Below are 15,686 nucleotides of genomic sequence, written 5' to 3' on the forward strand. Positions count from 1 at the left end.
ATGTTTCAGTTCCCGTTGCCACACAGTAGAGGAAGCTCCCATGGACAATCACGTATCACCAGGAAGGCGTACGGGCCTAAAGAATTCTACACAAACATGATGGAAGAATCGTACAGAATTCAAGACGAACTTCAAGCAGAGTGTGGAGAACAGTTATTTGTGTAAGGACAACCCTTCTTATCCTTTTCTGTTCTTCCGCATACCCTCTCGGCGTTTTTTGTTTTAGGATGACTGATCAGTCTGTCCGTAAATGATAGGTTCGAACTCTACTGGAGCCACGACAGTGCCTTCCCAAATGTTCGAATTTGAAGTAAATAAGCACAGTCCAAGTAAAATTATCGTTTCAGCATAAACTTCAATATAAATCATACTTACCCTGACTACCGTGCGTCATTGTCGGACAAGTTAACCTAAATTGTTCTTTAAATGTATTTTCTTCCAGAAACTGCGGATGTTTCGTTTTTGGACCAAACACCCAGAAATATTTAAAACGCCATGGTGCCCCGCACGATACATTTTGTGTACATTTGTAGATGAACAGCGCAAAAGGTATCCGAAATTATCACTTCCCAGTGATTACGAACTTGTTCTTGACAAAACCGGTGGGCTGATTAGAGCTGACAAAATGTTGCAAGCTTTTCAGGCAACTACTTACCGTTTTACAATACATTAACAGAATTATTTTACTTCTACATAATTATATATTATTTTCGTTGTATACGGTGGTCATTTACATGTTTTAACTATTCGTCTAGTATCTATGGTGGCTGATTTCTGCCATTTCTTGAGTACGTCTCGGCGGGGCGAAATGTCGAAGTAACGAAAACACGAAAGGTCAAAATAATGCTTATTAATCGTGTGTTCGCCTTTCGACTTTCGAGGCGAATGCACGAAGTAACGAAACATTGAAGGCGAAATAACGAAATTTCAGAGGCGAACACACGAACTTTTGTATTAATCACTTTTCGTGTCGGCGGGTATTAAAACTTCTTCTTTTCGCCCTTCTTTTATCGTGTCTTCGTGTATTCACCTCGAAAGGCGAAAGGCGAACACACGACAATTGAGCTGTTCTCGACCTTTCGTTACTTCGACACGAACACACGACAAATGTTTCATGTATGTTGCACATAAAATAAATGTATAAGAAGTTATGAGAAAGTCCGTCTTAAAATCTAATTCTGCTGGGAGAAAAGGATAATACCAGCGTACGTATTACCCTCTTCCCTCTACGGACATTGTTTATAGCAAATTTCATTTCAGCAGCATATGTGTAATTGTTATGCGCATGTCTATCGGAAGGCGAATACACGAAAGGACGAAATTGCACATTTGTCGTGTGTTCGTGTCGGCGGGTCGAAGACACGAAAACACGAAAGGTCGAAAACTGCTTCAATATTTGTCGTGTGTTCGCCTTTCGCCTTTCGAGGCGAATACACGAAGACACGACAAAAGAAGGGCGACAACACGAAGTTTTAATATCCGCCGACACGAAAAGTGATTAATACAAAAGTTCGTGTGTTCGCCTTTGAATTTTCGTTATTTTGCCTACAATGTTTCGTGTCGTCGTGTGTTCGCCTCGAAAGTCGAAAGGCGAACACACGACAAATAAGCAGTTTTCGACCTTTCGTGTCTTCGACATTTCGACCCGCCGACACGAACAAATAAGCATTATTTCGACCTTTCGTGATTTCTTTACTTCGACATTGCGCCTCGCCGACACGAACACACGAAATGGCAGAAATCAGCCACCATAAGTATCTCACATCTGAAAGCTATAGGTAGAAGACTCACTTTAGACAGTAGCTTCCAGTTTTTCAAATCAGCAGGAGAACGTTCGTTTCGTTTAGGGATCCAACTCGTGGCCACAATCACTTGGGGGTTAAGACCCTACTCTTCTCCGCTCCAGCAGGCGATATCTTTAGTGTTCTAAAACGAACTGAGCACAGGCCTAAGTCAAACGCAGTTTTGTTTAAATTTCAACATGTTAAAAAATATTTAATCAAGAAAAATGTTCCACTTTGAGCGAAGTATGGAAGGGGACATGTGGCCGTTGAAAAGTTTATAGATATTTCAACTCGACTATGACTTTAATTAAGCGAGCCAGTGAGCTTCGAACCCGTTGCAAACGGGTGGCTGACGCAGTAAAACGGACCCAGGTTTAACTGTTCTATTTATTCAGAGGCAATTTCAACGTTACGGTGGTACTTTGCGGGACAATGTTAGACTTTTAATCAGGCGACATAGTATCTATAAAGACTACCAAAGGTGTTCACTGAGCGAAAAGTGTCGTTTTGGCTCTAGGTGCTTGGGCAGCCAAATTCTTACCACGTATTGGAGTCCATGTCCCATTAGAGGTATTCTTAAGGGTTCCATATGATGCAAGTACAAACTTCACAAAAAACTTAATGGAGCCAGGTTTCGAACCCGCACGTCATGGTGAAAGCGCCTAGTCCTAACCAATCTTACGCTGTACCAAGCGCTCAACCACATCATCTCATTTCAATGTTGTAAACATTAGACGATTCAATATGATCTCAGATGTATCATGCCGGTGAAGGGTCTCATTTGTGACATGGCGCAGAATGGTTTCAATTGTGTCACGCCGGTGACGATTTTCGTATATGTCACACTGTAGACGAGTCTTAATTGTGTCACGCTAGTGACTGGTGAATATTGATAACAGGACTGGCTATATATATATGTCAAAGCGCATGGAGACTGAATGTCGCCGTGCTGCACACGGAAGCGAAAATAAATATGATTATACTCCTGGTCTCCCACTTGTGAAAAAAGACTTGTTTTCCCCTCAAAAACTGACACGTGGCAATCAAACTTCACGCATCCCAATATCAAATTTAAATAAATTTTATATGATAACAAGTATGATAACATTTTGATAACTTTGATGCCCTGAATCTGTAACAAATATTTTGTTTTTACTTTGATAGTCTGAAACTTTAGCAAGTATCTTGTTATTACTTTGGTGCTCTAAAACTATAACACGTATATCATTATTACTTTGATGTCATGAAACTGTAACAAGTATCTTGTTATTACATTGATGCTCTGAAACTATAACAAGTATCTTGTTATTACATTGATGCTCTGAAAATTCAACATGTATCTTGTTATTATTTTGATGCTTTGAAACTTCAACAACTATCTTGTTATTACTTTGATGCTCTGAAAATTTAACAAATATCTCGGTATTGTTTTGATGCTTTGAAACTATAACAAGTTATAACTTTGATGCTGTAAAACTATAGCAAGTATATTACTATTACATTGATACCGTGCAACTGTAACATGTATCTTGTTATCATATTTGTGCTCTGAAACTATAATAAGCATATATTTATTACCTTGATACCATGAAACTGTAACACGTATATTGTTATTACATTAATGTATTTTAAGTGGTGGATTTTAACTTGTCGTTGATGATTACTGTAATGTAATAGATGCCCTTTAAAGACATTTGCGAGTAGAATATTAGAAGAACAATTAAAATCCTTTAATTTTTTGGAAAAAGTGTATTTCTCAAACTTTAATGACATGTTTAATTCTAAAAAGAGAAATTATAATTCTTTGGCGACATGAGAACGCAATTTTCATAATTTTGCTAAGCTGACCTACGTAATCCAGGTAAGGATAACACCTGAAAACAGCTATAAAATTTCGTATTCTATCAATTCAGTTACTTATTGATTATATTTCTTGAAAAAACGTATGTGACTATTCGTTTAAAGCATGTACAATGTACACGTTTTTGTGTGTTATCAGCGGTAAGCAAAAAGAACATGTTCTAAACGTATGTTTAAGTTCTTCTTATCATAAAATTATATTTCACCGAAAATCGAACACAGAAATGACTCTACTCGTGCTCTGTGAAATCTAAGCTGATAGGGAATGCATTGCTTTGAAGTCAATGCGGCGATATACGCGAGTACAAAGTTAAGATGTACTTGTATGTATCTATATTGTTAAGTTGACAAATAAAGATAAATATTCATATAATGATAACTCTTGCAACTTAAATACAAACGTTTAGAATTTTAAGTTAATGAGTCTTAAACAAGTCCAGTATACAACAAAGAAACTTTAAGGCAAAACGTAATAGCAAACTTAAAATTACACATTATCGTAACTAACTAATTGGCGTTTTAAATAGCTGATTTGTAGAAGCACACATAATTATTTAATTATTTCTATATTATCATTGTTTTGTTATCATTATTATACCACATTTATATAGAACGGCATAGTATCTGGAGAGCGCGACATAATACATGTGTTCTGCTTATTATATCGAGGAATATATTCCAAGCACACAATGCAGGAACATGTACAATGTATATTATTCGGCTTTCATTCCTGTCTCTCATATGGCAACAATAACCAGAAACCATGCAAGCCGCATTCCAGCTTTTGGTAAAGCTTGCATTGTAATAGCATATAAATTGATGACGTCATCCCTATATAGTTGATTCTTTTCTCAAATAGTATTATTTTATCTTTATTATACATTTAAGCCGTTGAAGATTACTGTCTGTTACTGGGAGGAGAAGAACGGGGACCATTATAGTACTGAGGATTTCCCGGCATTCATGTCCGAGTCCGGTGCCGGAAATAACCACATTTACGAACTTCCTTCTAAAGAGTACCCAGGACTTGTCAAGGTATGTGCTCCTTTAGTTTCAGTTTGCAACATGGAGTTATGTGTGTGTTCGGGTTAAGAGTCTTTTTGTAGCAGTGAGCACAGGTTCTGCCTCATTGGAATATCACGACGTAAGCACGTGACATGATACCCTTCTCAGTCACATTATATTGACACCGGGGTGACCGGTCCACATGTCACACTTTGAACTGAGCCAGCTTTATGCTAAATAAGACAGGGTTTATGCATTGAATAAGATAAATATATTTAGCTCGTCTGAATTTTGAAAAAAAATCTACGAGGTATTGCCGTCATTTGAACGTCGGCGCCGGCGTCGGTGTCAGCGTCGGCGTTGGTTAACATTTTTTGTTTAGGTCCACCTTTTCTCAAAAACCATAAAAGCTACAGATTTGAAACTTTGCACACTTGTTTGTCATCATTAGATAACTTAGTAGGCTTAGAACCATAACTCTGATATGCATTTTGTCAAAATTATGGCCTTTTTTTTAATCTTAAAAAGTCTATGTTTCTTGGTTAAGATTTATTTTTAGGCCCACTTTTTTCAACAGTAACAGCTGCAGCTTTGAAACTTTGCACACTTATTTATCATCATTAGATGACTATGTAGGCCAAGAACCATAACTCTGATGTGCATTTTGTCAGAATAATGACCCTTTTTATTCTTAGAAAATTTGAGTTTCTTGGTTATTTTTTTGTTTAGGTCCACCTTTTCTCAAAAACAATAAGAGTTACAGCTTTAAAACTTTGCACACTTGTTTATCATCATTAGTTGACTATGTAGGCCAAGTACCATGACTCTAACCTGCGTTTTTCAGAATTACGGCACTTTTTATACTTAGAAATTCTGAACTATAACTCTTTCCTTACATACTGACCAGCACTTGCAGACGAGCAATGGCGTCCGTAGGCGGTGCTCTTGTTATCTTTTGGAGACGAAACAGGGGTATCCAGAAAGTAAAATAATTAAATTTATACTTTTCTGTTCGAAATGGTGGTTTTCATCAGCAGTAATTTCGTTTCTGTTGCTGTTCTGAACGAGTTTCTTGTGCCGCTCCCTTTGCTTTTTAGCGGATACTTTCAAACAAAATGGATAACTCTTTTGCTTATTTTCAGTCAGATTGTGGAAAAAACTCAACTTGTATTTTAATTTTAGATATGTCTTCACCACGGTCCAAAAATTGATTCGGATAACAGGGACGCCGTAGATAACGAATGGGTTTTAGACACGATAAAGATGATTATAAGAACACATTTTCCAACCCTGGAAAACGAACCTAGTGTGGTAGAGACGTGCATATATACGGTATATGCGGGCAAAAAAACAACAACACAACAACTCTTATTCTGTCGCTCTACATTTTTGTGCTGTCTTGTTATCATTTTTGTGAGTGCGCTTGAATGCTACAAATAAGCCACTGTGACTGTTTGAGTTTCAACAGAGAAACGCATCACTTTCAAATTGGTTAACAGGCTTTACAAGTGTACATGTTTTTATCTGGTCTTGTCCCGTCATGTCCGGTCCCGTCCCATCCCATTCGTCCGTCCTTCGTCTGTCTGACTGCCTGTACTGCCTCACATCTCTTACGAGTATTATGGTCAGGCTGAACGTCGGCTATCAGTAGGGATAAAAGTATAAAATTCAAAAGACAATTCTTTCCTGAAAAGTTACAGGGGTATTAAGGTGATGTCACGTTTTGAATTTCCGGTGAATAACAAAAAAAACCCCAAAGAATATTCAGTTCTTTCCAAAAACAGTTCTGTTATGATTCAACCAAATAGTTTCCTTTGTCTACCAGAAAGGAACAATTCTTATATCTTAATATTGAGATTTGATACCTTTATAACAGACAATAAACTAAAACAATAGAAATTCATACGTGACTTCGGTGAGCTCAACAAAGCAATTTCAAACACAAATATTAATGTGGAATGTAAAGTAAGTTATACACTACAATATCCGACCAAGATACTTACAAGAACAATGCATTTGCAGAATAGAGAGATAAAAATAATTTTGACAGCTCGTGAAAACTAATGACAAATTTTGACAGGTATATGATGACTCATGACCTAATTACTTTTTTTCTGTTATTTCTAACTTCTAGTTTGATGGGTATTCTATATTGTAGCTTACAACTCGTGAATAAAAACAATATAAGAATATATTGTTACCTCACTGTCGTTTTGATTATCCAAGTCACGTACGAATTCCTCACGAATTTGTCACTAATTAGAGCAACTCACAGTTTTGCAATCATATAAAACACATCCCTTATTTTCACAGAGATATTGAGGATTTATCTAATGAGCACATGTATTGGAAACACAATTTTAATACCGATTGTGTATTGCAATAATGCTAAACTATCTCAGCCGTGACGTGTCCTTAAAATGTTACAAATAAGTAATCAAAATAGGATAGAAACAACTGCATTAATTAGTGGCTGAGTTGCTGTACTGCCTTTTAAAAGGATTCAAGTTCAGGCAGTGTTGCAATCAGCGCCGTAGGCACACTGAGGCAAACCGAGGCAGTTGCCTCAGTTAAAATTTGAGGAGCCAAACAAAAAAGAAGAGTAAAAAGTAGGCCTTTCACACTGATGAAAATTTCAGTTATAAAAGTTCAAAAAAAGTATATTAATATCATGAGAATATAACATAATACAATCTGCCTCATGACATCATTGAGGCAAGGTGAGGCGGAAATCCTAACAGCCATATTGATAGCCTTGTCCATGCCCTCTCCCCCAAGTTGGCTGAGAAGTGAGCTACTCATCAAAGTCGAACCCAATTATTTATTATTATTATCAAATTTAAATCCAAAAACGCACCAGAGGCCACTATTTCATACCGAATTTTCAAACGTTTCAGGGGAAAAACCCCCTGACCCCACTAAAATGAGGGTGAACGCTCTCCCATACCTTAAAATTTAGACCAAGAAAAGGCACCAGTGGCCACCATTTCATACCTGTATTTCATTTTTTTCCAGGGGGAGAGCCCCCTGACCCCTCTAACTTGAGAGGATCCCCCTACACTACCTCAAATTTTAGACCAAACAGTGCACCATAGACCACCATTTCGTATCTGTATTTCAATTTTTTCAAGGAAGTTAACCCACTAACCACCACTAAAATGAAGGGGAACCCCCTCCTATACCTTAAAATTCAGACCAAAAAATGCACCAGAGGCCACCATTTCAAACCTTTATTTTAAAATTGTTATAGGGGAGACCGAATGACCCCCACCCACAAAACGGACACAGTCCCCTCTCCCGTACCTACCCCCTCTTGGGTTATAAACTAATAAACTACTAGTATACTGAAAAATAGCATGTTGTATGTCTTTCCTGATGGTTTTCTGATTTTATTGCCTTTCAATTACAAAAATGATTGTATCCGAGACCATATTAGAATAGGATAAATCCCCAATTATCCTTGTTATAAATATACCTTTTTCTTAAAATATGGACGTAACTGTGAAATATATGGCTAAAAGGATGATTTTACTGTGATATAAAACAGTTTGAGAGTGCTTTAGAACGCACCAGAGACGTCCTGGGGAAAAAATCCGGGGGACATGGCCCCGGATCCCCCTAGATTGCCTCGGTTAAAATTTGTGTCTGGCTACGGCACTGGTTGCAATAATACTCTTACCCCAGACAACAGTCTTCTGAAATAGTTTATCCCACTCCCACTGCCTCTAAACACGCACGCACACACCCTTGAAACACGCCTTGGTGGAGACTAAGGGATGTACATGTGTGGTTAACCTAGTCCGGGTTCATATTTAGTGAGAAAGGTGTTTGTACATCTTGTAGACTTGTAGAACGTGCTAATTTGGAATTCGAGTTGTACATGTAGCCGAATGTTCTGTGTTACATTACAAACGGTTTTTCATTCTGTTGTATCAGATAGAGATGTGATAAAGTATGATCTGAATATACTCAAAAACGTTTCAGTTGAATACATTTACAAACTTTATGCTTTATAGTATAAATCACGATCGCCTGAAGTTTATGTTGTATTATTACATATATGTGTGTTCTAAAATTATTTCACGTCTATATTCAGTCGATTCACACAATGTTTTAATTAATGTACAAACATGCAGCTGCCTTGTTTTAAGCTAACCTGTCACAAAGTGACAAGGTGAGCTTTTGTGATCGCGCGGCGTCCGTTGTCCGTCCATGCGTGCGTAAACTTTTGCTTCTGACCACTCTAGAAGTCACATTTTTCATGGGATTTTTATGAAAGTTAGTCAGAATGTTCATCTTGATTATATCTAGATCAAGTTTGAAACTGGGTCACGTGCGGTCTAAAACTAGGTCAGTAGGTCTAAAAATAGAGAAACCTTGTGACCTCTCTAGAGGCCATATTTTTCAATGGATCTTCATGAAAATTGGTCAGAATATTCATCTTGATGATATCTAGATCAAATTTGAAACTGGGTCACGTGCAGTCAAAAACTAGGTCAGTAGGTTTAAAAATAAAAAACCTTTCGACCTCTATAGAGGCCATACTTTTCAACAGATCTTCATGAAAATTGGTCAGAATATTCACCTGGATAATATCTAGTTCAAGTTCGAAACTGGGTTACATGCCGTCAAAAACTAGGTCATTAGGTCAAATAATAGAAAAACATTGTGACCTATCTAGAAGCCATATTTTTCATGGGATCTATATGAAAGTTGGTCTGAATGTTTATCTTGATGATATCTAGGCTAAATTTGAAACTGGGTCAACTACGGTTAAAAACTAGGTCAGTAGGTTTAAAAATAGAAAAACCTTTTTGACCTCTCTATAGGCCATATATTTCAACGGATCTTCATGACAATTGGTCAGAATGCTCACCTTGATGATATCAAGTTCGAAACTGGGTTACGTGCGGTCAAAAACTAGGTCAGTAGGTCTAAAAATAGAAAAACCTTGTGACCTCTCTAGAGGCCATATTTTTCATGAGATCTTCATGAAAATTGGTGATATTGTTCATCTTGATAATATCTAGGTTAAGTTCAAAACTGGATTACGTGCCTTCAAAAACTAGGCCATTAGGTCAAATAGTGGAAAAACCTTGTGACCTCTCTAGAGGCCATATTTTTCAATGGATCTTCATGAAAAATGGTCAAAATTTTTATCCTGATGATATCTAGTTCAAGTTCAAAACTGGGTCACATGAGCTCAAAAACTAGGTCACTATGTCAAATAATAGAAAAAAAAAACGACGTCATACTCAGTTCAAAACTGGGTCATGTGGGGACAGGTGAGCGATTCAGAACCATCATGGTCCTCTTGTTAATTGATTGTTTTCATTCCGATATACAAAGTCATGCAATTCTAATATGAGTACAGGAGATGTTTTCAACCTGCCATTTTTTGCCAATATTTAAATTACTAAACGTACTTTCTGGAAATTTAACGTACACTTGGAACTATATATTTCTATTACACATAAAACATCAACAAAATTAAACAATGACATCATATAAAGTTACACATTTTAGACTTTAACTCACTTTTGAAAGTCACAAAAAAATCAAATTTACAAACTGGAGAAAAAAGTTACGAAAGCAGAATATGAAGTCGTCCCTATCAAAAAAGATCCCTTGATATTTGTATATTATTTAACCATCTAATAAAACATAAATATATATACCTCTATATTCTTTTGAATGGTATTCGACCGTTTTCCAAAGGTGCAACTTTAATATGTACTTTTTGTGACTTTTTAACCTTCAGCCTGCTGGCGGCAAGTCATTTTGCCTTTGCGACCAGTGCAGACCAAGGTTGATCATGGTTTGCACTGTTCGCTATTTAGTCAGTAAATTTTAAGTGAACAACCCTTTGAATAATAAGTGATGGACAAGTCCATTTTAGAAATTTAGCAGGGTAAGGGTTAAAAGCTGGCTGTTGTAGAAAAATGCACGAAATTTTATCTTTGCGTGATTCCATATTTTTAACTGGTGACAAACGATTATTATTAACATTTGATCTAAACGTATACGTAATTAAAAAGTACTTCCGGTACTTTCTTTTAGAGATCGGCAAAATAGCAAATTGTGGGTCAGCTGTTTTGTTCAGTAAAGTTTACACGTATTGAATGGCTTGCGGGACAATAGTAAAAATCATTGCCCAAGGTCCGAAGAACCGAAGGTCAATAATTTCAACTATTGACCGGCAAACAGTACACTACGTATATAGAAATAGATATCAGATAGTTATTCGTTAAATGTTTGACTTTAACTCAACAAGATAGATGCTGAACTTAATTAAGACAATATAGCACAAATAATAGATCGGTGAATTATAAGATACATGGTGTAACAAATGATTTTGTTTTACTGGTTAAATCTTGTTTTCCGGAACACCCCATACACAGACTTTGTCCTAGATGTTCACCCGTCTTGGAAAAATGTGGTAATTGCTGCAGGATTCTCAGGTAATTTTGCGCACAGATGCATTTCTCATACCCATACAGTCATGTACAGTTTGTTGGGAGGTTCTCGATATTCGAGGAAAATGACGGTCTGACTTTATTTAGTATTTTATTTGGATCTAGCAGCATATATTAGTTATAAACATTGCACTAAAGTTCTTCCTGGATGTAAAAGGGATTTTGTTCAGAGCCTGTTTTCAGTTTTGTTTAGTCATAAACCTTAAATCTTATATAAAAGTGCTATAAAGAATGTTTTAGTCAGAAATTTGTTTTATAAAAGTTTGAAAAAATCTTTTTTTAAATCGACAGGTGTCATATTTGTTTTATGTTTTAGGTCACGGGTTCAAACTGGCACCAGTGGTTGGAAAAGTCCTTGCACAGTTAGCTACCGAGCAACAGCCATCTTACGATATGTCACATTTCAAGATAGACAGATTCTTCAAAAATAAACTGTGATTGTATATGACGATATAAATGTAGTCTTTTGAAAGAAAAAATACCTTGCTGAGCTTCCGACTTTTTATATGACGGTTTGTCTTACTTTAAGATACATATTTCTTTCTAAAATGAACTTTGATTTTATTTGACGATATATCGAATTTCAAGACTGATAGTTTGTTGAAAATGAATATTGTATTGTATATGACAGGAACGGATTTACGGTATGTTGTATTTGAGAACTGACAGATTTATCAAAAACTAAGTTTATATTCTACATGGTGACTTAAAGTATGTTATATTTCATGAGTAATAATCTTCAAATTCGTTTATCACACTACTAAATTCCGAAAATGAACATGTCCATCGTTCAATTTTGACAGTACCATTAACTGTCAAAAGGGGTGTTAACCAAAAAGATTCTAACTGAATGGCGAACAGTGCAGATACTGATCAGACTGCGCGGATGTCGCAGAGGCAGAATCAGTCGTGTTCAGCATGATAATGGTTAAGATATGAACACATTCTTAAAATCTACACTGTAATTGTATAGTGACAGTAATAAACTTATACTATGTTGTATTTCAAGATTGAAATATTTTTCAAAAATAAACACTGTCTATCGCATTTTAAGATAAGCAGACTGTTCAAAAATAAATTTTAATTGCATACTGTATATGTCAGCAATCAACTCCTGATATTTCGTATTTCAAGATGGAGTGTATGTGGCAACCGCTAACCTATTCACGACAAAAATATACTGTGATTGTATATTAAATATGGCAGGAATCAACTAACAATATGTTGAATTTCAAAATAAACAGATAAAATTCGATTGCATATTGTATATGACAGTAGTCAACATACGTTATATTATAATTCAAGACTGTCACATTTAACCATCTTTCGATATGTTTTTAATGCTGCTTTTGTACGCTTATACGGGTATAACTTGCAAATCATTGAATCGGAAAACTTCAATTTCAACATTGAAAATAATTTAGCAGGTTTGAGCTGCGAATTTCTGGCGAGAAGTATCAAGGGTTATCATGATCTCTTGTCTAATTTTCTTTCTCAATATATTTGACTTATTAAAGAGACTCAAAATTTCGGCTTATAGACTCGAAATCTTGAATTGTCTATATCGAAATTTCAAGTTACTAACTCAAAGATTCTAGTTGATAACTCGAAATTTCATATTACGCATCTCAAAATTTCGAGTTACGTAAGTTGAAATTGGTAGTTACACCTGGCAATAATGCCCTTCCGTAAAACAGTGAATGTGTTTACATAATGAATGTAAAATTGAACGTCAGTCCGTTTGCCACAGGTAAAAAAAAATGGGTTACTTTTCTTAATCACTTGAGCTTGAAGTTCATTTTAAAGGCTCTTCTTAGTTAGTAAAAATGTAATAATTTCCTTGTCATATGGGCTCAGATTGGGTTGAAAATCTTTAGACTTAAACATGGTTAAAATGGGGGATAGTTTTAGAAGTAAAAATGATGTCCCTTGAAAATAACATGAATAATGAGATATTTTGTAAATTGCAGACTTAAAGTAAGTAAATACTATTACAGTAATTAAGTGTGTCTTATTCTTTTTTATGGAAACAAATGTGACATTTTTTGTTAAAAGCATGTAGGTAACCAGTATGAAGCAGTAATTTAGACAAATCGTCTACATGTGTAATCATCAATAATGTGCCGCAAATCTTCTTTTCATGTCAACTGTGTTTGTTAAAAGAAGATCATTCAACGTAATAATTTATAACTGGTTTTTGGCGCTAAATTGATGTTTTGATAATAAAATAAACATCTGAGTGATTGTTCACAGGTTTGTGTTAATTTGATTCATGGAGACATTTGAAGCATCCTAAGAAAAACCATTACTTGAGCCGCGTCATGAGAAAACCAGCATAGTGCGTTTGCGACTAGCATGAATCCAGACCATCCGCGCAGTCTGGTCAGGATCCATGCTGTTCGCTTTCAAAGCCTATTCGGATAGTCAAAAGGATTATTAGTATACATATATTTTGATCAATTTTGCCGGTACGACAAATAGACATAATAATACAAATGCCGGTGCACTACGTTAACGGTATCGTGATCAAGGCGTCGACGTCATCATAACGCATCGACAAGGTCGAATTTCTCTTAGCCCGTAATACTTGGTCTCATCTAACACTTTCGGATGTAGCCTTTATTAATATTTACATAGAAAACATGTCACTTGTTTAAGAGTTCACACCGACTCAACTTAGGTCATATATCGACGTTTCAGCTTTTGGTGTCGGAGGAAGACCGCAGGTGTCTCTTTTAGCATTGTTTTATGCAGGAGCGGGCACCTAGGTAGAACCACCGACTTCCCGTACGCCAGCTGGATGGCTTCTCCATATGACCAACTGTACGCCCCGGGCGAGGCTCGGACACACGTCTGTGATCGTAATGGGATTTGAAGCGAGCGACCTTACTACCGTTTGCCTTAAAAAAATTCGACATAATTTTACCTTTACGCCGCAAAAGCGGCGGTGCTGAAGCTGTTTTTTTACCTCATCTATACAGGTAACAAACTTTTTTTCCCGATTTACGCAACACTGAATAAACTTTTTTTTACGTCGGCCACATGACCGAAAATTTTGATTTAAATATTGTTGAAACAGATGTTTAACCGAAAACTAAAAGATCTGCTAATCGTCAGAAATCTTTGCACAAGATAGATCGCTTGGATGTGGAAAAAAAACAGAACCCTCTAATACTTTATAAGCATTGTTCTGCCTAAATTTAAGTGCCTTTTGCTGTAGATTTTTCTTTTAGACAATGTATTTCACAATATAAAACACGACTGACTCGTGGTCGAGTTGTTGGAGTCGCTCATTTTAAAACGCTGTAACCTATCATTGATTGAAAGTCATATTCGTTTCCCGGAACCGATTATGCACAAACCCACACACACAAAAAAAAAAACACAACAATAAACTATGTCTAAACTAAAAAAAACTATAATGGAGTTAGATTTGCGATAACTGAATCACGGAAGATTTTATCATGCATCCTGCAGAAGTTTGAATAACAAATTAATCAGATTTTATGAATATGGCAATTACAAGTGTTGTGTTACCTAAAAATTTCAATGGTACCTTTCGATAATAATATAACTTGCGTGGCCGGAAATTACCATAGACGCGAGAAATGACTGTGTATTTTCATTTTTCTCTCATCGATTATAATTGTCAAAAAAAAAAAAAAAAAAAAAAAAAAAAGAAAAAAAAAAAAAAAAAAACGCTGTTCCTATTTGGACATAGTTGAAATATGAGTATTTTAATTTTTTTAAACAACTTATCCATTATATTCACCTTAATGTACTTGATTATTGTATTTGAATCATGACTTTTCCAAACGTATACAAGGACGTAGATATTGTGCCTGTTTTTGGACAGCGCGCGCTATAGTGTTGGGCTGATCAATCAATTTTTAACGCTATTTGACGTCAAGACAAAGAAAAAGTGGACGCATTCTAGAGCAGGTGAATACATAATTCATTGGTGGAAACAGCTAGCGGATGGGAAGGTAAAGTTTGATCTGCAAACAGTAATAATCAAACGTGCATAACTACCTTATAACATTTTCATGAATAGATTTTTTTTCTGCTGTGTAGATTTTAATGATTTTTTTTTTACATTCGCATCGGTAATATGATGAAAATTAATGTTTTTTGTTTACATTCGCATCGATAATATGATGAAAATAAATGAATAGGATCGAATTCGCGTCCTTTGTTATTCTCTCCCTACCCTACTACATTTAAGGTCTGAAAATTTCTGGTGGTCTTACTCAGCAAAATAAATTCAATGAAGTATTAGATGTCGTTTTGTTTAATCAAAGCTTTTCATCATGCAATTCATCATTTTGGTACAAATACATAAAAACTGACATATTATTTCTCACTTAATTGTAATTCAAAATCGATTTTGTATTACATCTTATTGACAGATCGTATAAGACAATGACCTTTATGTGTTAAGGCCACGATAAAAGTCATATATAAAGAAACAAAATATCGCATTTTTACAAAAAAGAAACTGGACAAACAGTTAAGGTTAGATTTTATTGTTATCAAGATTTTTTTTTCTTTTTCGGCGGGG

General features: G+C 35.7%; 1 protein-coding gene across 1 annotated transcript; it reads left to right on the top strand.

Annotated features, from left to right (window-relative positions):
• On the top strand, positions 1 to 11,570 carry LOC123533106 (peroxisomal sarcosine oxidase-like). The gene is made up of 6 exons (XM_045314744.2): positions 1 to 161; positions 2,285 to 2,354; positions 4,533 to 4,679; positions 5,832 to 5,985; positions 11,039 to 11,110; positions 11,442 to 11,570. The coding sequence occupies exons 1-6, from the start codon at positions 1 to 3 to the stop codon at positions 11,561 to 11,563; spliced, it is 726 nt and encodes a 241-aa protein (XP_045170679.2). The 3' UTR covers positions 11,564 to 11,570.
• The last annotated feature ends 4,116 nt before the right edge of the window (positions 11,571 to 15,686 follow it).

The sequence above is a fragment of the Mercenaria mercenaria genome, chromosome 12 (assembly GCF_021730395.1).
Source record: "Mercenaria mercenaria strain notata chromosome 12, MADL_Memer_1, whole genome shotgun sequence".
Taxonomy (NCBI): Eukaryota; Metazoa; Mollusca; class Bivalvia; order Venerida; family Veneridae; genus Mercenaria; species Mercenaria mercenaria.